Below are 24,802 nucleotides of genomic sequence, written 5' to 3'. Positions count from 1 at the left end.
GGGAGTAAATGAGATCTCTGATGGTGTGAGTAGAAAGCCAGGGCCTGGTACTCTAGTGCTCTGTGGGACTTTAATAGTAATGGTTGAGCCCGGTGTGGTGGCGCACGCATGTAATCCCCGCACTTCGGAGGCAGAGACAGGAGGATCGCGCAGGTTCAAAGCCAGCCACGCTAGCGTAAGAGACCCTGTTTCAAAAATATAAAATAGGTCTGGGAGTGTAGCCTGGAGGTAGAAGGGCTTCCAGGAACCCCAGTACCACCAAAAAACAAAACAAAACAAAACAAAACAAAACAACAAAAAAAAACCCAAAATAGTAATGGTTGAGCATGAGAAAATGAATATGCACACAAGACTTGAGAGTATGAGGCCAGAAAGGCAGGAATGAGTCCAAGAGACTGTGACATAATAAAAGATGAAAGCAAGGAAGTTTCTAGATGAGCCAAGTAGTTATGTCAAGTGGTTCCAAAAAATCCTCTTAATATGAAGTCTAGAAAGGCAATACTTGCTTTGGCTACAGAGATCGTGATAACTATAATGAGAAGTGGGGTTGGGATGGTTGGTGATACTGATGGAGAAACCCGACTGTAGTGAGTTGAGTAGTGAGGGGATAACAGTGATTAGATAAAACTTTTGTGTTTCTATTAATAAAGTATTTTTGTAAATATGAAAATAGATTTAATTATACATTTTATTTTGTCAATGAAAAACTGCATATGTGAAAATATAATTTCAAAACAATTAACTGTTAATATCCCTTTTGAGGGGGGAATATAATGCAAAAGCACATTAGAATATCTGTAGAGGTCTGGGAGGGTAAGCATCAGAAATTAACAATGGCTGGGGTGTGTTGGCACATGACAGTAATCCCAGCTATTCAGGAGGGTAAGTTAGGATTGAAAGTTTGAGGTCAGCTTGGGTAACTTGGCAAGACTTTGTCTCAAAACTAAAAAATAAAAAGGGCTAGGGAGGTAGTTCAGTGGTAGAACACTTGGCTAGCATGCGGTGAGGCTCTCAAATCAATTCTCAGTTAACAATGACAAACTTACTTCCAGGAGGTGCTTGGATAAGTTTTTTTTTTTTTTTTTTTTTCCAGTACTGGGGATGGAAATCGGGGGTATTCTACCTCCGAGCTGCATCCTCTGCCCTATATTTTAGTTTTTATTTTGAAAATGGGTCTCACAGAGTTGCAAAGCTGGCCGCAAATCGTGATCCTCCTGTCTCAGCCTCCCAAATGCTGAGATTACAAGCTTGTGCCACCATGCCCAGCTAGACAAGTTTTTTTTTTTTTTTTTGGTGGTACTAGGGGTGGAACCCAGAGGCTTTCTACCTCTGGGCTATACTCCCGGACCTTTTTTATATTTTATTTGGAAACAGGGTCTCACTAGGTTGCTGAAAACCTCACTAAGTAGCTGAGGCTGGCTTTGAACCTGTGCGATTCTCCTGTCTCAGCCTCTCAAGCGCGGGGATTACAAGCATGCGCCACCACGCCCGGCTTAGACAAGTATTTTAATTTCATTATTTTACTTATCTTCATTTTTCTCTTTTTTTTCCTCAATTAAAAAAACATTAATTTTTTTGTGTGATTCTGAACAAGCTGCTCAGACTTTTTTGTAAGATTAAAGGGTTAGATTGAATGATTTCTATGATTTCTTTTTTTATTTTTTGATTGATGCATTGTAGTCATACATCTTAATGGGGTAGAGGCATACATGTATACATCGCTCATTTAGCCCTTCCCCAATTCCCTCCTCATTCCTTCCCCCTTCCCGTCTCATGTTTGGCTTAGTGACTGGCTTTGATATGTTTGTGAATGTACATTATGTACATTAGGGGATTTCTCTCTTTGCATATAATAGCTTTAGTAAAATTTGGATGACTAAAGTAACAAAATGAAATATATTTGAAGTTAGTCATTAAATGCAGACTAGTTCTGATGTCACTAAATTGAGACTACTCTAAGCTAATGAAGATAGGGAATTAACAGGTTAAGGGAGGCTTTTTGCATATTCCACAATGACTATAAATAAAACTTAAGATTCTATATAAAATTTCCCCTCTTGTAAAATTATGTTGGTTTGTCATTGCATGTTTTACCAGCTTGTATTCTGTTAATGCAATCCAGGTTAAACAAAAATTTAAGTTACTTATTAAGCTCTGCATAAATGGAACTGTTCTTTGCAAAATAAAATCAGTGAACTATATAACTTATACTTTAATAATCAAGTTTCTACCCTCAGCTGCATATTTTTAAGACTTTGCTTGCTTGTATTTGTAGAATTTATTTTCTTTTTGTTCTTTTCCTTCCTTCCTGTCTGTCTGTCTGATTTCTTTCTTTCTTCTTTCTTTCTTTCTTTCTTTCTTTCCTTCCTTCCTTCCTTCCTTCCTTCCTTCCTTCCTTCCTTCCTTCCTTCCTTCTTTCTTTCTTTCTTTCTTTCTTTCTTTCTTTCTTTCTTTCTTTCTTTCTTTCTTTTTTTATGGTACTGGGGTTCCTGGAAACCTTTCTACCTCCGGGCCACACTCCCAGACCTTTTTTTTTTTTTTTTTAATTTGGAAACAGGGTCTCTTAAGCCAGCGAGGCTGGCTTTGAACCTGCGCGATCCTCCTTGTCTCCACCTCCCAAGCACAGGGAGTACAAGCATGTGCCACCACGCCCGGCCTTGTTCTTTGTTTTTAATTACAAATATCTAACTAAAATTATAGTTCTTAGTAATAAGCACAAATTAATAAATTCTGAAATTATTAATGTTCCTTTTTAATGTATATCATTTAAAAATTCTTGAAATATTATTTAATTCTTAGTCCCCATAAGATTAATATGAATTTCAAAATGATGTCCAAGCCATAAAATAATATATAAACTTATGCTTAATCTAAATCATTTATACTGATTATTAAGTTTTATTTGCTAGTGAGACTGTTTTACAAGTAGTAAGTACAAACTAAGTTAATTCTTTTTTCTTCTTTTTTTATCTTTTCAAATAGCATCAAGAATTTAGTTTTCTCCTCAAGGAAAGGGTATGTCCTCTTGTGATTAAGCTCTTTTCTCCAAATATAAAGTTCAGACAAGGTTCCAGTACTTCATCTTCCCCAGCACCTGTTGAAAAACCATATTTTCCTATCTGTATGCGTTTGCTGAGAGTAGTATCCGTTCTGATTAAGCAGTTCTATAGTCTTTTGGTAAGTGCTAATTTCATACATGTTTGTGTGTATAATTGCATAAATACTCTTTTTAGAAGGTGTTTATAGTGTTAATTTTTTCAATTTAGTTCAGAATTTTTTTGAGTACCTATAGGTATTCTCACAGGTATTCTAAATGATTCATTCTATCCCTTCTTGTACTTTGCTTATGTTTATATAGTATTTTCAATGTATGTCAAAGGAAGCCATAGTTTGCTATCTGTAGGTGGCATAGGATTTGTGGTTTAAGAATTCCGTTGTTTTTTTTTTTGCTACTGTCTACATTTCATTTGAAGGCTAGTTAAAACTATTATATGCAGTTTATTCTGTTTTCATTTATACTGTTTTATGTTTTAACATAATAAAGCAAAGATATTAAAGATTTAGTAAAATAGAGGATTAGAAGAAAAAATTTTTACTTCTACTTTAATATATTCTATTTAAAATAAATTTATGTATATGGAATATGTTTTTTTTTTTTTTTTGGTACTGGGGGTGGAACCCAGGGGCTTTTCTACCTCTGGACTACACTCCCAGACCTATTTTTATATTTTATTTGGAAATGGTCTCACTGAGTTGCTGAGAGCCTCACTAAGTAGCTGAGGCTGGCTTCGAACCTGTGCTATCCTCCTGTCTCAGCCTCCCAAGCTCTGGGATTATAAAGGTGCGCCACCACGCCTGGCTGTGATATTCTTGATCATAATGCTGTCAATATAATTGTTTTCTCTTAGATATTCAAATTTTGTTTCTCAAAAAACGATACATTGTATTTCTTATTTATTTATTTATTTATTTAGCGGTACTGGGGAACCCAGGGGCATTTTACCTTGAAACAGGGTCTCACTGAGTTGCAAAGGGCCTCACTAAGTAGTAGCTAAGGCTGTCCTCGAACTGCAGTCTTCCTTTCTCAGCCTCCCAAATGCTGGGATTACAAGCGTGTGCCACTATGCCTGTCTTCTTTTTAATTTTATAAGTTAAATCCAACATCATCATGTAGTTTTTAAATTAACAAAAATAGCACAATACTAAGATATGTCAGTACCTCACTTTTAGTAATGGGTAGAACAAATAGACTTCACATAAATAAGGATACAATGGTCTTGAACAACATTATAAACCAACTGGAACTAACAGACATACTCACAACATCACACCCAATGTTGACAAAATAAACATTCTTCTTAAGTGTGCAGGGAACACTGGATATTCCTCAGGACAAAACACATTAGGCAAAAAAGTAAAATTAAGTTGTAACAAAGTAAGGAAGATTGAAATTGTACTGAGTATCTTCTCTTACAACAGTGGAATGAAACCAGAAGGCAGCAGAAGAAAGATTAGAAAGAAAAAAAGGGACACAAATATGTGTAAATTAGACAACACATGCGTATATGACTGAGGTTTAAAAAGAAATCACAAGACCCGGCGTGGTGGCGCACACTTGTAATCCCCGCGCTTGGGAGGCAAAGACAGGAGGATCATGCTGGTTCAAAGCCAGCCTTGCTGGCTTAAAAGACCCTGTTTCCAAATAAAAATATAAAAATAGGTCTGGGAGTGTAACCCGGAGGTAGAAGGGCTCCCAGGAATCCCAGTACCACCAAAAAAAAAAAAAAAGAAATCACAAAGGAAATTAGAATAGATTTTGAAACAGATGAAAATACATTGTATGGGATACAGCAGAGGCACACAGCAGAAGCAATACAAGGAGGGAATTTTATGGTAATGAATACCTACATTTAAAAAAAAAGAAGCCAAGCCGGGCGTGGTGGCGCACACTTGTAATCCCCATGCTTGGGAGGCTGAGACAGGAGGATCGTAGGTTCGAAGCCAGCCTCAGCTACTTAGTGAGGCTCTCAGCAATTTGGTGAGACCCTGTTTCCAAATAAAGTATAAAATAGGTTCACCCCAGTACCACAAAAATAAATAAATACATAAATAAATAAATAAATAAATAAATAAATAAAAAAGCCGGGCACGGTGGCTCATGCTTGTAATCCCCGCACTTGGGAGGCGGAGACAGGAGGATCGCGCTGGTTCACAGCCATTCTCGCTGGCTTAAGAGACCCTGTTTCCACATAAAAAAGTTAAAAAATAGGTCTGGGAGTGTAGCCCATGGGAGTGTAGCCCAGAGGTAGAAGGGCTTCCAGGAACCCCAGTACCACCAAAAAAAAAAAAAAAAAAAAAAAAAGAAAAGAAAAAATTGGGCCAGGCATGATGGTATACACTTGTAGTCCCAGTATTTGGGAGGCTAAGACAGGAGGATTGCAGGTTTGCGGACAGCCTCAGCAAAGTAGCAAGACTCTCAAAATTCTAGGTGAGACCCTGTTTCACTAGGGTGTAATCTCAGTGGGAATATACCCGGGATGCAGTCCTCACAAGTAGAATTACCATATGATACTACAATCAAATTTCTGAATATATATCCAGAAGAATCAAAAGTGTGTTGTGAAGGGAATATTTGTACACTTGGGTTCATTGCAGCATTTTCTATAATAGCCAAGAGGTAGAAGCAGTACAAATGTTTATTATCAGATGAACAGATACAGAAAATGTGATATATAATATTCTGGAATATCATTTAGCCTTAATGAAGGAAGTGTTTTCAGCAGAGCCTTGAGAACATTATGCTAAGTGAAATAGGCCAAAGACCCTATCCAAATACCAACACATTAGAAATGAGGGCTTTCACTGGGCATGGTGGTGCACGCTTGTAATTCCCGTGCTTGGGAGGCAGAGACAGGAGGATTGTGCAGGTTCGAAGCCAGCCGAGCTGGCTTAGGAGACCCCGTTTCCAAATTAAAAAAAAAAAAAGTATAAATAGGTCTGGGAGTGTAGCCTGGAGGTAGAAGGGTTTCCAGGAACCCCAGTACCACCAAAAAAGAAAGAAAGAAAGAAAGAAAGGCAGGCGGGCTTTCCGACATGTGAACTTAGGGTGATACAATTCAGTTCATAAGATCAAATTTTATGAAAGATAAAAGTTCATAATGTCTGGTTTACATGAGGTTATGGGGAGGCCCTTGATGGCATTAGTGTCATTGTAAGAAGAGGCACCAACGTCCTTACCTGGCATTTTATCATATTTAAGGAATGTTTTTATTCTCTAGTTTTTCTCATTTGATTTCTCAGGGAGGTGTAGGTACTTTTATTATTTATTTATTTATTTATTTATTTATTTATTTATTTATTTTTGCAGGTCAGGGGATGGAACCCAGGGGCACTTGACCTCCAAGCTATACCCCCTGGTCTATTTTTTATTTTTTATTTTGAAACAGGGTCTCACTAAGTTGCAGAGGGCCTCACTAAGTAGCTGAGGCTGTCCGTGAAGCGTGATCCTCCAGTCTCAGCCTCCCGAATGCTGGAATTACAAGTGTATGCCACTATACCCAGCTCGTACTTTTATTATTTATAAGAAAAGGCCACCTAGCTTAATATCATTTAAAGATACTGAAAAGCTTTGGAAAATACCAACAGCTAAGGCATAGGACTGAAATCATGAAGGCCCTATATTTCCTCAGTTTTTTTTCCCCCATTATATACCTCACTCATTGTAGGGCACCCACAGTTAAAACATCCAGTAGCTTGCTACACCTGGCATTGAAGCAATAAATCAGTTTGGCTCAGTAATCACAGTCAGTTTAATTATTACCTTACATAGGACCTGCTCTGTTCTTTACTAGTATGTAACCAAAATGATCCATTCATCTTTCAACATACTAGTTAGTTTTAGTTTATTCACTTATGATGTGCTTTAAACATTATTTATTAAAGACCTTTCTGAGAAGACAGTCTTAAGTTACTAATAAATAATAACTAATCTTTATTAAAGCAATTCTAGGTCCTATTCTAAATACTTTTTTGTACTCCAAAACCTAAAACAAAAATCTCTTCATTTATTAATCAGCAAAAAAGCCCCCAAAACCATGAAAAATCTATTGTAGTATTACTGAAGGTTAGAGCATGCATCCTGTTTGCCGTTTACATAATGCTAACAGTTTCTAGGAAAGGAGGGGGGGCGTGATAGTGTACTGTGGTTTCTAAAAAATGAGGATAAAGGGTTAACAATGTTGGCAGACCAGTAGTGCTTTCAAGGATATAGTTAAGGAGACTCTATGGTTATTTTTACTGCTAACTTTTCTTATAACTACTTTCTTTTTCTTCAGTCACCATGGTACTAATTTAAGAGTGAGAATATAATTTATTATTCTTCTTTTTGATCAAGTAAATATAAAAAAAATTCGAAACTTTTTTAGGTAACTGAATGTGAGATATTTCTGTCACTTCTGGTGAAATTTCTGGATGCAGATAAACCACAGTGGCTACGGGCTGTTGCAGTAGAATCTATACACAGACTCTGTGTGCAGCCGCAGCTATTAAGGTAAAACATCAGCAATATTTTGTTAAATATATAGGGTAACTAGGTTAGTAAACTAGTTGGAACAGCTTATTTCCAAATATTAGTGATTTCTAAGCAAAGAAAATATTGTATAATATATGTATATGAAGGGGCAGCGTAGAGGTATGGAAAATAATTGGGAGGGGGTTGGAACATATGCTTAATGATTGCCATCAATCTAAATGTACTGAGTTAATATAGACAAGATAATTTTATGAACATTAGTTTCAGTCTGACCCTTTGTCCTAAGTTAGTAAAGATGAGATGAATTAGAATTGGTGAGTATGGCATGGAAACTACTTGGCAACATTGCTTGCTATAAAAAAGTTAGAATTTTTTAATACAGTCATATGTTTTTACCAGAAACATTTCAAATTATTTTACAGGTCATTTTGTCAGTCTTATGATATGAAACAGCATTCGACCAAGGTTTTTCGTGATATTGTAAATGCACTGGGATCTTTTATTCAGTCCTTGTTTCTTGTTCCTCCTACTGGAAATCCTGCTACCACCAACCAAGCTGGTAAAGACATTCATATTCTGTATTTATACCCCACCATAATTTACATAATTCTTTATTTTGAAAAGATTTTTGTTTAGAAATTTTATGTCTAGAGAAATTTGGGTTACCTAAATATATTAATAGCAAAGAGTTATACTCAAAGATACCACTTTGACAACTATATTTTATTTTTCAGAATAGATTTTCTTCTCTGATATACTTTCAGTTCCTTTAGGTACATAAGGACAAAAGTGCTAATCTTCATTTTAGAAGAGTTTTTATTTTAAAGGAGTCTAGATGATTATTGTCATAGAGGTTTTTAGTCTTTTTTTTTTTTTTTTTTGTAGTGCTGGGTATTGAGTCCAAGGGCATTTTACCTCTGAGCTATATCCTCAGCGGTTTTTTTTTTTAATTTTGAAACAGGGTCTTGCTATGTATTCGAGTCTCAGTACATTACTGAAGCTGGCCTTGAACTTGGAATCTTCCTGTCTCAGCCTCCCAAATTCTGGAATTATAGGTGATAATTGTGATGCTCAACTTGATAGATGGCCTTTTTAAAAGTTCCCATCTTTGAAAAAATGAGGTCTAACAAAAGATATAATAAAAATATAAAAATGTTGTCTATCTAATAGTTGTTTTTTTTTTTTTTTTTTTTTTTTGCGGTACTGGGGATGGAACCCAGGGGCATTCTACCTCTGAGCTACACTTCCAGCCCTATTTTTCATTCTTTTTTCTGAAACAGGGTCTCACTAAATTGTGGAGGGCCTCACTAAGTAGCTAAGGCTGGCTGCAAACTTGTAATCCTCCTGTCTCAGCCTCCCAAGTACTGGGATTACAAGTGTGTGCCACCAAACTGGGTTCTAATAGCTTTTATACAAAAAAAGAAAATAAAGCCAGGCGTGGTGGGGCACTCTTGTAATCCCAGCATTTGAGAGGCTGAGACTAGAGATTGAGGTTCTCAGACAGCCTCAGTTACTAAGTGAGGCCCTACGCAACATAGTGAGACCCTGTTTCAAAATAAAAAATAAGCCGGGCGTGGTGGCGCACGCTTGTAATCCCCACGCTTGGGAGGCGGAGATGGGAGGATTGCGCTGGTTTGAAGCCAGCCACACTGGTTCGGAACCAGCCGTGCTGGCTTAGGAGACATGTTTCCAAATAAAAATATAAAAATAGGTCTGGGAGTGTAGCCCCGAGGTAGAAGGGTTTCCAGGAACCCCAGTACCACCAAAAATATAAATAAAAATAAATAAAATTTAAAAAAATAGGGCAGGAGATGTAGCTCGGAGGTTGAATGCCTCACAGTTCCATCCCCAGACCCTCAAAAAAAAGAAAAAAGAAAATAGTATTTTCAGCAAATATATCTTTTGGTAGACAGAATAGAATTAATAAGTTTAATTTATATGTGTAATATTTATTCTGATAGTGACATAATTTTTTTAAAGATCAGGTATGTGCATATTAGTGATGTGCAATCAAGAAATGAATTGAAGCCAGGTGTGGTGGCGCACGCTTATAATCCCAGCATTTGGGAGGCTGAGACAGGAGGATCGTGGTTTGTGGCTAGCCTCAGCTACTTAGTGAGGCCATTTGCAACTCAGTGAGACCCTGTTTCAAAAATAAAGAATAAAAAATAGGGCTGGGGTGTAGCTCAGAGGTAGACTGCCCCTGGGTTCCATCCTCAGTATGGGGGGAAAAAAAAGTGAATTGGTATCTTTGCTTTTCCCTCCTATCTACTAGGAAACAACAATTCCAGTGTACCAGTTTCAGCACCAGCTAACTCAGGAATGGTAGGAATTGGTGGAGGTGTTACTTTGCTACCAGCATTTGAATATAGAGGAACTTGGATACCTATTCTGACTATCACAGTTCAAGGCAGTGCTAAAGCTACCTAGTAAGTATTTTAGTTACATTATCTTATAAGGAATAAAGTTTTGTTGGAGATTATATTTAATTCTAGAATGTTTCTATGTACATTATATTTTAAGTGTTATACTTAATATTTCTAATAAAAATTAGTGCTCATTTTTTGCCATATTTTGAGAACTTTTTCTAGGACTACATTTTTGGGGCTTTTTTATTATTTGTAGACTGTTAACAGCATTACAGAACAAAGTGTAATTTATCTAAGAGCCTGTTCTGCTGTCCTATATAGCTTTTTGGTTTAAGTATATATCTTGGCTTCAGATCTTTTAGACTTATATCTTTTAATATTAACTTGAGTTACCTTGTTAGCAAATTAATCTTTTTTTACTTCATTTCTTTCATCTAGAAAATGAAAATAGGAATATATCTAATTTGAGGATCCTATGTATGAGGAAAGTTATTTTAAATATTTACCTCAGAGCTGGGCGTCGTGTTGCACACTTGCAATCCCAGTACTTGGAAGACTGAGACAAGAGGATCGCAGGTTTGAGGACAGCCTTAGCAAATAGTGAGATTCTCATTAACTTAGTAAGACCCTATTTCAGAATAAAAATAAAATAGGACTGGGAGTGTAGCTTTGAGGTAGAATGCCCCTGAATTCAAGCCCCAGTGCCACCGCCAAAAAAATAAAATAAAATAAAATAAATATTTACTTCATATTGTTAGGGTTAAACACATGGAAACTTAAATTTTTAATTTATTAAGGGTGTTTAATAGATCCCATATCTATTATTTTTACATTGTCAGTCATTTTTGTTTAACAAATACTCAGCAATATATTGTTGATTTTTCTTAAGTTTTAGTGAAATGCAATGCAAACAGAAATAAAGCAATCAATGCTACATGGGTTTAACATTGCTATAGTTATTGTGAGCAAGTTATTGATATATTTTGAATAATTGGTATGTATAATTAAAACACTCTCTAATGGTAGTAGATCAAGACTTAAAATGTGAAACAGACTGGCTGTGGTGGTTCACGCTTGTAATTCCAGCATTTGGGAAGCAGAGACCCAAGGATCGTGGTTCGTGGACAGCCTCAGCTACTTAGCGAGGCCCTACCCAACTCAGTGAGACCCTGTTTCAAAAATAAAAAGAATAAAAAATAGGGCTGGGGGGCATAGCTTGGAAGTAGAATGCCCCTGGTTTCCTTCCCTGGTACTGTAAAAACAAACAAAAATGTGAAACAGATCTGTCTCTTAAAGCATATATTTTCATAGTATATCAGTTTCCATTATATCACCATTGTGATATTTTACTGTTGCAGTTTATCTTCCAAAATTGTAAAAGTATAGAATCATAGATGACTGAAATATTTTAACTAAAACATTGTTATTCATACTCGTAATATATTAAAGTTACTTTTATGTAGGCTTTCTCTTATAATCCCCATGCTTGGGAGGCAGAGACAAGGAGGATCGTGCAGGTTCGAAGCCAGCTGTGCTGGCTTAAGAGACCCTGTTTCCAAATAAAAATATATTAAAAAATAAAATAGGTCTGGGAGTGTAGCCCGGAGGTAGAAGGGCCTCCAGGAACCCCAGAACCACCCAATAAATAAATAAATAAATAAATAAATAAATAAATAAATAAAATTTTTTTAAATGGAGCTAATGAGTTAAGTTTCCTAGAGAATCAGATTTTGAATGAGTTAGATGTCTAGCCAGATGTGGTCCACACCTATAATCCCACTATTTAGGAGGCTGAGACAGGAGGATCGGAGGTGTAAGGCCAGCCTCAAGAACTTAGTGAGACCTTTTTGAAAATAGAAGATAAAATAGGTCTGAGGGTGTAGCTCAGAGATAGAATGCATCTGGATTCAATCCCCAGCACAAGAAAAAAATGTCTAGCACTAAAGGGAGACATTAATAATAATCTATATAGTTGACCTCTCCAACTTATTTTGTAAACTGAAAACAAAACCAACATGGAACAAAATTCTTGCCCCATAGAGCTACATTTGAATGAGTGAGGCAGTTGGTAAAGGCACAGAGGGGAAGATGGGACAGAAAGGGGCTCTGAGGACACAATACTGAGAAGATACATAAGTAAAAGAAGGAAGTGAGTTGTGTGCTGGAGTAGGGAAAGATAGGAGCAAGCCATGAAAGAGTAAATACTTAGCCGAGTTATAAAACCTTTTTTTTTCATATTGGGAAATGAACCCAGGGACATTCTACCTCCAAGCTACACCCCAGCTATTTTTTTTTTTTTTTTTTTTTGGTGGTACTGGGGGTGGAACCCAGAGGCTTTCTACCTCTGGGCTATACTCCCAGACCTATTTTATATTTTATTTGGAAACAGGGTCTCACTGAGTTGCTGAGAGCCTCACTAAATAGCTGCGGCTGGCTTCGAACCTGCGCAATCCTCCTGTCTCAGCCTCCCAAGCGCAGGGATTACAAGCTTGCGCCACCATGCCTGGCTATTTTTTTGTGTTTTGAAACCCAGTCTTCCTAAGTTGGTAAGAGCCTCAGTAAGTTACTGAGGCTGACACTGAACCTGAGATTCTCCTGTCTCAGCCTCCCAAGTACTGAGATGACAGGCACATACCACTATGCCTGGCCTATAAAATTGCTTTTTTTTGGGTGTGTGTGGGGGGGGGCACTGGAGATTGAACCTAGGGGCTTCTACCTCCAAGCTACACCACCAGCCCTATTTTATTTTTATTTTTATTTTGAAACAGGGTCTTGCTATGTTAATGAGTCTTAGTCTTTGCTGAGGTTGTCCTTAAACTTGGCAGTCCTCCTGTCTCAGCTTCCCAAGTATAGGGATTACAAGCATGTACCACCAACCCTGCCTTAAAATTGCTTTTTTATTAATAAATGCCTAAAAACAAATTTATTGATAATTTAATCTACTTCACTTTACAGACTGGGATTTTTGCCACAAAATATTTGAGTACAACACTTTATCTCACTTGATCTTAATTTTCTAAACCTTAAAATAAAGTTAGGGAGCTGGGCATGGTGGTGCACTCTTGTAATCCCAGTACTTGGGAGGATGAAGGAGGATTGCTCAGGTTTGAAGCCAGCCTCAGCTACTTACTAGGCTCTTAGCAACTTAGTGAGAGCCTGTTTCAAAATAAAGTATAAAATAGGTCTGGGAGTGCAGCCTGGCGGTAGAAAGCTGCTGGGTTCCATCCCCAGTAGCACGCGCACATACACACACACACACACACAATTAGGACCCAAAAGAGCATATAAATTGATTTTTCTAGTGTTATGATACGGAAATTACTCATTTTTGAAATTATAAATTGCCAGAAAATGTTAAGTATTTTATTGTACACCTATTAGTCTATTCACATTGGAGCTTTTTTTGTTGAGTTGGCATCTTTCATTCACTCATTGTGGGTTCAGTATAAAATCATTTCCACTATTTTCTTTGAAGACATAAATCTTGGTTATATGTTTGATTCTTTCATTGACTACTTGAGTATATATTGGAAGCTGAGGTGATATATAGAAAGAACTAGTTTTGACATAAGTATTGGTGGCACTGCTTTTTTTTATATTTATTACATTGTGGATCCCTTTAAAGTTGGGCTTTTGACATCTTTTTGCAACTGAATCTTGAGTTTAAAATATTGAAATGAGTTACATTTTATCTGCAAGTGGAATTTCTGTAGTAATTCTAATAAAACAGCCCCAAAGCAGTGAAATAAGAAGGTATGTGTTTTGCTTAGGTAGGCAGAATATATAAAAGTATGAGTCACCTTTTTCTCTAAACTCTCCTAGGACTTAAACCCGCTTTCATAGAATTTAGGAATAAATTTCTAATGTTTAGGATTTTTTTTTCTGTTTTAGGGGCATTTTCTCAATAGATCACATGTTCTTTGAGAACAGGAGTTTTTCCTAACAAGTTGTTTAGCACTGATTTGTTTAGCATATAAATTTTTGATCGTTCACCTGGTATATAGTAAATCCATGAACTTTATCTCTCCATTTGAATTTAAATTTCTTGATCAGTAACATTATAAAATGCTCAGATTGGGCATATATTAATAGTTTAATTGGCTAAGCTTTAGAGTTAGACTTGAGTTAAAACCTGGTAATAATAAATATGTCATCTTAGCACTCTGTCCCATTATATGTGTGTTTTAAGATTTTTGTGAGGTCTTAAGTGAGATTCATTAAGAAATATAGAATTCCAAGCCGGGCATGGTGGAACATATTTGTAATTGCAGCATTTGGGAGGCTGAGACAGGAGGAATGCAGTTTGCAGACATCCTCAGCGTCTTAGGCCCTTTGCAACTAAGTGAGACCCTGTTTCAAAATAAACAATATAAAAATAGGGCTGGGGGTGTAGTTCAGAGATAGAATGCCCCTGGGTTCCATCCCCAGTACTGCAAGAAAAAAAAGAAACAAAAAAACAAAAAATATATAATTCCAGAATGAAAGTATTTGTCCAAATAAATGTCTATATTTAAGGTACTCTTGCTGTTTATTTTTAGTTCTGCATCTTTTATAATTTTTTATTAGTGCATTGTAGTCATGCATCTCATTGGAATATTAAACTTGTGGAGATATACATGCACACATCACCCAATTAGCCCTTACCCAGTGGTATGTTTAAGTACATTATGTGCTTTAAAGAGTTTTCCTTTTTCCCTCTCCCATCCCCTCAGATAGGTCACCTTGATTACTTCTCTATAGGATCCATTCTTCATCTAGAGTTCCACCTGTCACCCATCTCTCCCCAGTTTTTGCATATTAGGGAAAGCATCCGATTTCTTATTTTTTGTGACATTTCCCTGTAAATGCTATAATTCTGTTCTCCTTTATGGCTGGGTAAAATTCTATTGTGTACATATCCCATAGTTTTGTAATCCACTCATCTCTTGATGGAGATCTTGGCTGTTTCCATAGTTTGGCAATGAATTGTGCAGCTATGACCATAGATACTTATGGTCATAGTATCTATGGTTTTCATAGATACCCAGAAGTGGTATTTCTGGATCATATGGTAAGTTCGTCCCCATTCTTCTGAGGATCTTCCCTACTGTTTTCCAAAGTGGTTGCACTAATTTGCAATCCCACCAATAATGTTTTGGAGTTTCTACTTCTCCACATTCAATCAATTACAGTTTCTTTCTCCCTTGGAAGTCCTTTTTTTTTTTTTTATTTTCCACACTGATTCCCACTTACTGAAATCCTGAAAGCCAGAAGGTGAGTAAATTTGATGAGGTGATCCACTCAGAACCCATTTTTTTTTTAAGAGTTCAGTTGGATCTGGGTGTCTGCTGAGAGATGAGATAAAGCAGTGGCAGTTTCATGTGCTTCTTGACCACAAGGTTGCAGGGACCCACTGGCCCATTGCTGTGGAGTAGGTCCGGCCTAGCAGGCTCCACAGGCTCTGGTCCCAGCCTAGCTTGAGTTCTGCATTTTTTTTTATAAAATTTCTACCTTATTCTGTCTTAAATATGATTCATGGATTTTTAGAATTTGATGTAGGAAATTACTTTTATTAGTTCTGTTATAATTTCAATATTATTTACTAATTTTAATGTTGTTTTTAGAATAGCTCGTGTATCATAAAATTCACCCTTTTATATATCTCATGGTTTCAGTATATTAGAAAATTGTACAATTATCACCACTCCCTAGTTCCAGAATATTTTTATTATCCCAAATAGAAACACATATTCATTGGCAGTCATTGCTCAAACCCCTTCTCCTGTCCTCTAATAACCACTAATGTACTTTCTGTCTCAACTGATTTGCCCATTGTGGAATATTTCATGTAACTGGAATCATACAATACATATTCTTTTGTGATCGGCTTCTTTTATTTAGCGTAATATTTTAATCTATGTTGTAATATTTTAATCTGTTGTAGTATGTATTAGTAGTTCATTTCTCTTTATGGCTGAATAAATTCTAATATGTGGATAATACCACATTTTATTTATCTCTTTTATCAATTAATGTACATCTGTGTTGTTTTCATCTGGGGGTAATTATGCATATTGCTCTTATTATGAGCATTTGTCTATAAGGTGTTTTTTTGTGGTATTGGGGGTTGAACGATATCTTGAGCAATATTTGTTGTTCGTTTTTTAGTACAGTCATTCTAGTGTTATAAAGTGTAGTTTATTATGTATTGCCCTAATAACTGATAGTATTAACCATATATTCATGATCTTATTGACCAGTTCTCTGTCATATTGGGGGGAATGTCTGTTCAGATCCTTTTCTCCTTTTATTTTCCTGATACTCCTCTTTGAAATACAATAGTTTTAAGTTTTGATGAAACTAGTTTATTTTATCTTTCATTGTTTGTGCTTCTAATATCATATCTTATAAGCTATTGCCTAATTTGGTTTCAGGAAGATTTTTACCTATGTCTTCTAAGAGTTTTATAATTTTATCTCTTATATTTAGATCATTGATTCATTGTGAGTTAATTTTTGTATGTGGCATGAGGGTGGGGGTCCAACATCTCTCTTTTACATGTAATAGCCAGTTTTCTCAATATTTTTTTCCCAGGGATTCTTTTCTTTTATGGTATTACGACTGACAACAATTTTGAGGGACTTAGAAATTCTGTTATTTGTCATTATTGAAAACAAATTTAAGCCGGGCGTGGTGGCACATGCTTGTAATCCCTATGCTTGGGATGCTGAGACAGGAGGATAACACAGGTTCGAAGCCAGCCTCAGCTACTTAGTGAGGCTCTCAGCAACTTAGTGAGACCCTGTTTCCAAATAAAATACAAAATAGGTCTGGAAGTATAGCCCGGAGGTACGAAGCCTCTGGGTTCCACCCCCAGTACCACCAAAAAAAGGAAGGAAGGAAGGAAGGAAGGAAGGAAAGAAGGAAGGAAGGAAGGAAGGAAGGAAGGAAGGAAGGAAACAAATTTATTGTCCTTTTTCTGGAAGCTTTCTCCTAACTATGAGGTAGAACCTGTTTGAATTTGACACACTGATGCTTTAAGTATTGTTCATACTATTGGTAGGTTATATTTGAGAGATAAGTGAGCTAAGTATCTAACAGTTATGCTTTCCCCTATGTCAAAGCATCTTTCTCTTTTTAGAATTGATTTTATAGCACCTATTTTATTTATTTTTATTTTTTTGGTACTGGAGGCTAACCCCAGAGGTTCTACCAACCCTGTTTTAATTTTTATTTTGAATCAGGGTCTCACTAAGTTGCTGAGGGTCTAGTTAAGTTGATGAGACTGGCCTCAAACCTGCAATCTTCTTGCCTTAGCCTCCCAAGTACCAGGATTAAAGGTGTGTACCACCATGCCCAGCTATAGCACCTATTTTTTATTTTTTATTATGTGAATCATACTAAAAATGGCATACATTTAGACTGTGCTTGGTGTCCTTTCCCCCCACTTCCCCTTTCCCCCCTCCCAACAATGAGTGTCCAGGTTAACCATGCTACATTAATACTTTTACATATTTGAATGTAGCTCCTCCATCAATCAGCCTCAGCCTTCATAGCACCTATTTTAAAAGCACCTAAAAGTCAGAGTTTGAGAAGTTTTATAATCTAAGTCTTAACCTTTTTTTGTATGCAAGTCTTTATTTTTTAATTTCTCTCTTTTTAAAGAAATTTTTTGTTTGTACTGGGAGTTGAACCCAGTTGCATTCTACCTCTGAGCTATACATACTCCAGCCCTTTGTAATTTTTTATTTTGAAATAGGGTCTCGATAAATTGCTGAGTGCCACCCTAAGTGAAGGTAGTCTGGAATCTGTGATCCTCCTGCCTCAACTTCTTAAGTACTGAGATTACAGATGTACCCCACCATGCCCAGCTCTTTACTTTTCTGTTATCAACAATTAATGAGAATATTGGCACAATTGGGAGAAGCACAAGTATATTACTAAAATGATTTATTATGGCAGTTGGTCATACCTTAATTTTTTTTTTTTTTTTTTTTTTTTTTGGTGGTACTGGGGATGGAACCCTTCTACCTCTGGGATACACTCCCAGACCTATTTTTATATTTTTTTTTATTTGGAAACAGAGTCTCTTAAGCCCGCAAGGCTGGCTTCAAACCTGCACAGCAGTCCTTCTATCTCCACCTCCCAAGCACAGGGATTACAAGCGTGCGCCACCACACCCGGCCATACCTTAAGCTTTCTAATCAGTTGCTTAGAATGCCATGAAGGATCCTCTCCAAATGAAACAAACTCATCAGTATTCCTTTATTTTTCCTATTCTGTTCATCTCAGTTTCTGTAATCTACAAATGATGAAAATAGTTCTGTTTTTTTTTATTGTGGCTTCTCATTAGTGTTTTGATTTTTTTCATTCAGCCTAGAGATGCTGGATAAAGTTGAGCCCCCGACTATACCAGAAGGTTATGCTATGTCTGTGGCATTTCACTGTTTGCTAGACCTTGTTCGTGGAATTACTAGCATGATTGAAGGAGAGTTAGGAGAGATTGAAACAGAATGTCACACTACCACTGAAGGAGCTTCTTCACCAACACAGTCATCAGAACAGCAAGATTTACAGTCAACGTCAGACCAGACAGATAAAGAAATAGGTATATCATGATTTTGTACTTCTAATTATTATTTTCAAAAAATTTGAAATTTACAGAGAGTTAGCAAAAAGAGTAGCCTTCCCATGTCATTCATGCAAATTTCCCAATTGTTAAAACTCTACTGTATTTACCTTATCTCTGTTAATATACATGTCACTATATTCTTTTAACTATTTGGGAATAAATTGTAGATGTGAAGAGTTATTACCTCTCAATACTGTCATGTGTATTTCCTAAAACCAAGGACAGTCTACATACTACAGTACAATCTACATTATACATACTACAGTACAATCACCAACAGAAATTAGGATCAGTCCAATATTTATCACCTAATCTTACTCATTCAAATTCTGCCAGTTGCCCCAGCACTGTCCTGTATGGTCCAAGATTATTTGCAGAATATTGTTGTCTATACTTTTCATCAATGTGGAATATAGTTCCTTAGTTTTTTTCTTGTTTCATATGATCTTGACATTTTAGAGGAGCACAAACAAGACAGTTGTATTTTTCTTATGTTCCTTCATATAATTAGATTTAATTTATTCATCTTTTGTGGGATTAGTACAGAAATGTTGCTATACTGTAATTAATGTATTCAACATATTAAAAAGCATTGAATATCAATTTGTATCATCATTGGAGATGTCCACTTTTATCCTTTGAATAATATGAAGTCAGCTCGGTTTTACTGGTTTAAAGTTAAATAGTAACTTTTTTGCAAAATACATTAAGATATCTACTATACTAGTACTTTCATTTCCCCCATTATTATTTTTTTATTTATAGATTCATGGGTTTTTATTCAAAGGTTTACAATCTGATTACCATTATTTGGTTTGATGCTTAGATTGGCCCTTTTGAGGTTGACTCCTATGTCCTTTTGACATGTCCTAAGTCCTTTTGATATTCTCTCAGCACTTTTTTATTATTTAATACAACAAGATATTCCAAATTGATCTTGGGTGTTTCTTGTCCAGTCCAATATCAGTCAATTTTCCACGGAGTACTGAAGAATAGTATTGAAATTAACTTATGGGCACTAGATTCTTGCTATTTGGATAGGAGACACACACACATACACATACCCCTCTATATTTTAAAGATGTCTGTCTTACACTCTGTATTAAATACCATGATATCACACCAATTTCTCCAGTTCCAGTTTAGTACTAGAGGGTTTATTTTTTACTTTCCATAGTTGTAATTCATCTTTAATATTAAGGTACCTAAACTGATTTTTCTCAGTGTATTTACCTATTTATTTGATAACCAATTGTGGTATGGTGCCTGTAATCCCATTACTTGGGAGCCTGAGATAGGATTAAGGGTTTAAAGCCAGCCTCAACAAGTTAGTGAGGCTGTCAGCAACTTAGTGAGACCCTGTTTCAAAATAAAAAATAAAATAGGGCTGGTGGTTTAGCTCAGAGGTAAAATGCCTCTAGTTTCAATTCCCAGCACATACAAAGAAAAAGAAAAACAGAAAAAAAAAAATACAGAAAGATCTTATAATAGATGTTTTAAAACAACTTAGTTTTAAGACTTCTTAAAGTCTGAAACTATATGGCTTCTAAGTTTTTACTTATTCTTGTATATATTAAATATTAGTGTGTAGTATTTAATAATTGAATTGTTAGAATATCTGACATATTGTCAAGTGACCAGGGGATTTTAGAATCTAATATGTTGATAAGTATGATGATATCTATAATTATCATTAAGTATTATTATTTTTTCCTTCAAGTTAGTAGAGCTGTTTGGGAAGAAATGGTGAATGCTTGCTGGTGTGGCCTTCTTGCTGCACTCTCACTCCTTCTTGATGCCAGGTATTAAGTCTTTGTTTTATATTATATCATGGAGTTTAAAGCAAACAACATTAAAATGATTTACTTAAATCAGGTGTGCTGGCACATGACTATAATTACGGTACTTGGGAGGCTGAGACAGGAAGATCTCAGGTTTGGAGCCAGTCTCAGCAACTTAAGGAGACCCTGTTTCCAAATTAAAAAAAATAAACTAGAACTGGGGATGTAGTCTGGAGGTAGGCTTCTGGGTTTCCATCCCCAGTACCACAAAGAAAAAAAAATGGTTTACTTAAATTTGTTCCAAGAATCTCTTGCCTAATATTAGCTTTTTATGTGTACAAAACATTATCATTTTTATTTGTACATATTTATGGAATGCAATGTGATATCATAATTCAAATCAGGGTAATTACCATTTCCATCTTCTTATCATTTCTTTGAGAATATTGTTGTTTTTCTGCTATCCACTTCCCCCATTCTATCCTTGCCCTGCACTCCAGAATTGTCAGAATTTTTTCTTTTTTATTTTTCATTTTAAACAAAAAGTTTATTTAAACAACAAGATGCTTGACTTGAAGGGAAAACTATCTAGGATTCTTTAAGAGTAATTTACCCCTACTTAGAGACAGATTGCCCTACATGTAACAGCTACGTACAAAAAAGTTAAAAATTGTCCTTGGTTTTACAATGATAAATGAAAAACATTAAAATTCTCCAATCGAACAAGGTATGCAAGGATTTTTATGTTGTTGTTGTTATAACAATGAGATCAAAATAACTTACTGGAATATAAAGGTAAGAGCTGAATGAGCATGCCATTAATGGAGAAGGGATATTTTCACAGAACCAGTATTTTTCCCCATCCCATCTCCATCTGATGTCAATCAAAACATATCATTGGCCATTTAGTTTAAAAAAAGAAAAGCAATATGCTTGTGCACATACACCAGTTACTTTATGTACAATAAAGGAATGGGGAAGGGGAAAATGAAAGAATAGATAAAACTATACTGTAGTAGTCAGGATGAGGTGTAACCAAATTGCAGTTTTCTAATTGAGAATGTATTCTTGGTCTGTAAGAACAGAGTTCTGGAGTAAAATAGCAGGTTCCCTTTTTAGTAGACACCTTCTGTCTGCTGCTGGAACACATCAATTGTATCTTCATCCTCCATTTCCAGCTGTACAGGTGTGTCTGCTTCATTGATTGGCTGTCCATCAAATCAGAATCTGATCTGCCTCATTGACAAATCCTGTCGTTCACAATAGGCTTTCATTAGTTTACTAAGTGGTGTATGCCTCTTAATCTTAAACTGCACCACAGAACCATCCTGCCCCGCCACCTTCAAATTAATATGATTGTTGTTCTCAGTCTTGACTCCTTCCTTGGGCTTTTCGTCAGCCATGGCAAGCGCCGGAGTCTCACCTCAGCTGCTGCTTCACAAAAGCAGCAGCACCAGGAACGGCAGGAGAAGGAGGCACAAAATTTCTTAATGGACAATACAGTCCTCAAGTTATGAATACTTTTTTTTTTCATTTTAAGCTTTACTACTACTTTTGCAGTGATAGTGATTATATTCAATTTTTTTGGTGTTTTTCTTTAGAATTGTAGGATTTGTACTGATTTTAAATTACTTGGTATTCTAGCTGGGTGTGGTGATGCACACCTGTAATCCCTATACATGGGAGGCCAGGTCAGAAGTATTGCAGGTTCGAAGACAACTTCAGCAATGTAGTGAGACTCAGCATCCTAGCTAATCCCTGTTTCAATACAAAACATAAAAAAGGTCCGGGGATATAGCTTGGATGTAGAATGCTCCAGAGTTCAATCTTCAGTACTACCAAAAAAAGAAAGAAAAACAAAACCTAGATATTTTAAATTCAATCTTTAAAGTTCTTGATCTTTTTTCTTAAATAATAAATGTATGTACTATACATTACATGTACCTGGTTCACAATTTTATATAATTTGTTAATTAGCTAAAATTCCTTATGTGTATTGATTTTGAAAAATTTTTTAGATTTTCTTAAAATTTCACTGAGTTATTACACTTCATGTTTTACAAGATAATTTAAAATGAGTTAATCAGATTGAGTAAAATAACATATCTTTTCAGCACAGATGAAGCTGCCACAGAGAATATTTTAAAAGCTGAATTGACTATGGCTGCTCTTTGTGGAAGACTGGGCCTTGTAACTTCAAGAGATGCCTTTATAACTGCAATATGCAAAGGTTCCTTACCTCCACATTATGCTCTTACAGTATTGAATACCAACACTGCAGCTACGCTTTCCAATAAATGTAAGGCTTGAGCTTACAGAGTTCTATTTCATGGGGTGAAATAGCATAGAGAAAAGACTATAGAAATTCTGGATTCAGGCCTCTCCTGTTACACTCACCTTGGAGAGTTGTTATCCCTGAGCTTCAGTGTCCTCCATCTCTTTAAACAGTGGTAGTGGAGAAAATGATGATAATACTAATTTTAAACAAAAATTGTGCAGACGAGATAAATCTGGAGATCCATTATAAATTGTAAAATACTATTGAAATGTGGTTATTTGTTTTAAATGGAATTAGTAGAATATTGTTTATAACCACATATGTTAAGCTGACATTCAAAGATTTATTTTCTTGTTGAACAATTTGAAAGCATTTGGGTTTGCTACATTTAATATAAATTTATTTTAATGTCTACACAGTTTTTAAACTTTAATTAGTAAAGTATACTGAGAATATATGTTTAAAATACTTAATTTGTTCTAATTTTATTTTTCTTACAAAAACAGCAAAGTTTTATAATTTGTATAGTATATATATAGGATATAATTAATTTGTCTTGGATTTTGTGCTAAATGAGTGTTGAAAGTATTTGCATTTAGATAGATTTTACTGATGCTTAAATAAGTGTTAATGGGCCGGACGTGGTGGCGCATGCTTGTAATCCCCGCGCTTGGGAGGCAGAGACAGGAGGATCGCACAGGTTCGAAGCCAGCCGCGCACGCTGGTTTAGGAGACCCTGTTTCCAAAATGAAAATGTAAAAATAGGTCTGGGAGTGTAGCCCGGAGGTAGAAGGGCTTCCAGGAACCCCAGTACCACCAAAAAACAAACAAACAAACAAACAAACAAACAAACAAACAAACAAACAAATAAGTGTTAACGGTGAAACTTGACTTAACCAAATTAATATTTTAAAATATAATATTACTTTGTAATATAAAAAGTATATTTTACTTATTTGGGCTTTCCTTTCTGTTCTAGCATATTCTATTCAGGGTCAGAGTGTTATGATGATCAGTCCTTCAAGTGAGTCTCATCAACAAGTTGTGGCAGTGGGTCAACCTTTAGCAGTCCAGCCTCAGGGAACAGTAATGGTAACATACTTTTTCTTTTTTTGCTTATCATTCAACTATCAAGGAAACTTGTAACTTTCTTTATTTTGTATTAAAATTTATTATTATATTTACTTGCTTTTACTTGTATTTTTAGAAACTTTTCAATTGACATTAATGTAACCAAATAACATAACTTTTAATACATGACTGTGTTTTCTACAAACCTATCTTATCTCCCACCTTCCTCGTCCTTCACTAGGAATTGAACCCGGGTATTCTACCTTTGAACTGTACTCATACACATCCCCTTTTTTTAAATTTTGAAATGTGGTCTTGCTACATTACTGAGGCTGGATTTGAACTTGAAATCCTCCTTTTTCAACCTCCTAAGTACTAGGTTTATAGGTGTGTGCCACCATGCCTGGCTAAACCTATTTGCTTAATATTTTTGTTTTTTACTATTAAAAAAGATTTTGATATATTAATGCTGCTTTACTTGTTTTAAATTTTTAAGAATGCAAGCCAGTCATGGTGGCTCACACCTATAATCCCCAGTACTTGGGAAGCTGAGACAGAAGGATCTTAAGTTTAAGATTAACCCAGTCAACTTCATAAAATCCTGCCTCAAAATTTAAAATAAATCAAAAGGGCTGAAAGTGTAGATCAGTGGTAGAATGCCCCTGTGTTCAATCCCCAGTAACACACACACACACACACACACACACACACACACACACACACACACACACTAGTGAGCAAAGAAAAAAAAGAATAACCTTTCTTTTAAATATATTCTTTTTCAATATAGTTAACTTCCAAAAATATCCAGTGTATGAGGACTCTCCTTAATTTGGCACACTGCCATGGGGCTGTTCTTGGAACATCATGGCAACTTGTCTTGGCAACTCTTCAGGTATGTTCTGTAATTTGGTTCAGGAGTCAGTGTAGATGTTATTTTTTATCACTAAAAATTAAAACTAAGCATTGCCCATTGGTGCTTTAAGTAGGCCTAATAGAGATGAAACATGAAAAAGGAGAAGTTATAAAAGATTATCATAGGAGAAGATGGAGTGCTTCTCATAATAACCTAAGTTCTATTGCTTATGTTTGGGTATAATTATTTAAATGTTGATTACTGATTTTAATTTTATTTTAGAAATCTACTGATTTTAATTTTAG

The 24,802-nt window shown here is 35.7% G+C and overlaps 1 protein-coding gene and 1 pseudogene across 4 annotated transcripts in view; one reads left to right on the top strand and one right to left on the bottom strand.

Moving 5' to 3' along the window:
- The window catches only part of MON2 (MON2 homolog, regulator of endosome-to-Golgi trafficking), a gene marked incomplete at both ends in the record, with an annotated part of 113,198 nt that overhangs the window by 34,473 nt on the left and 53,923 nt on the right, over positions 1-24,802 (top strand). For 2 of the 3 annotated variants that reach the window (XM_080705650.1, XM_080705649.1), the window contains 9 exons: positions 2,983-3,177; positions 7,425-7,549; positions 7,954-8,090; positions 9,807-9,960; positions 18,255-18,487; positions 20,232-20,313; positions 22,407-22,591; positions 23,550-23,662; positions 24,432-24,536. In XM_080705650.1, coding sequence (XP_080561776.1) covers positions 2,983-3,177; positions 7,425-7,549; positions 7,954-8,090; positions 9,807-9,960; positions 18,255-18,487; positions 20,232-20,313; positions 22,407-22,591; positions 23,550-23,662; positions 24,432-24,536 — 1,329 coding nt within the window. The remainder of the gene's footprint in view (positions 1-2,982; positions 3,178-7,424; positions 7,550-7,953; positions 8,091-9,806; positions 9,961-18,254; positions 18,488-20,231; positions 20,314-22,406; positions 22,592-23,549; positions 23,663-24,431; positions 24,537-24,802) is intronic. The other variant, XM_080705651.1, reaches the window with a different exon arrangement.
- Positions 21,408-21,695, bottom strand: LOC308270255 (small ubiquitin-related modifier 2-like; annotated as a pseudogene). The gene has a single exon. The product of its transcript is annotated as a small ubiquitin-related modifier 2-like (transcript).

Source organism: Muscardinus avellanarius, assembly GCF_963383645.1.
Source record: "Muscardinus avellanarius genome assembly, chromosome: 11".
Classification (NCBI taxonomy): Eukaryota; Metazoa; Chordata; class Mammalia; order Rodentia; family Gliridae; genus Muscardinus; species Muscardinus avellanarius.
Note: the sequence above shows the minus strand (reverse complement) of the source record. Positions and strands in the feature narration are given on the sequence as shown.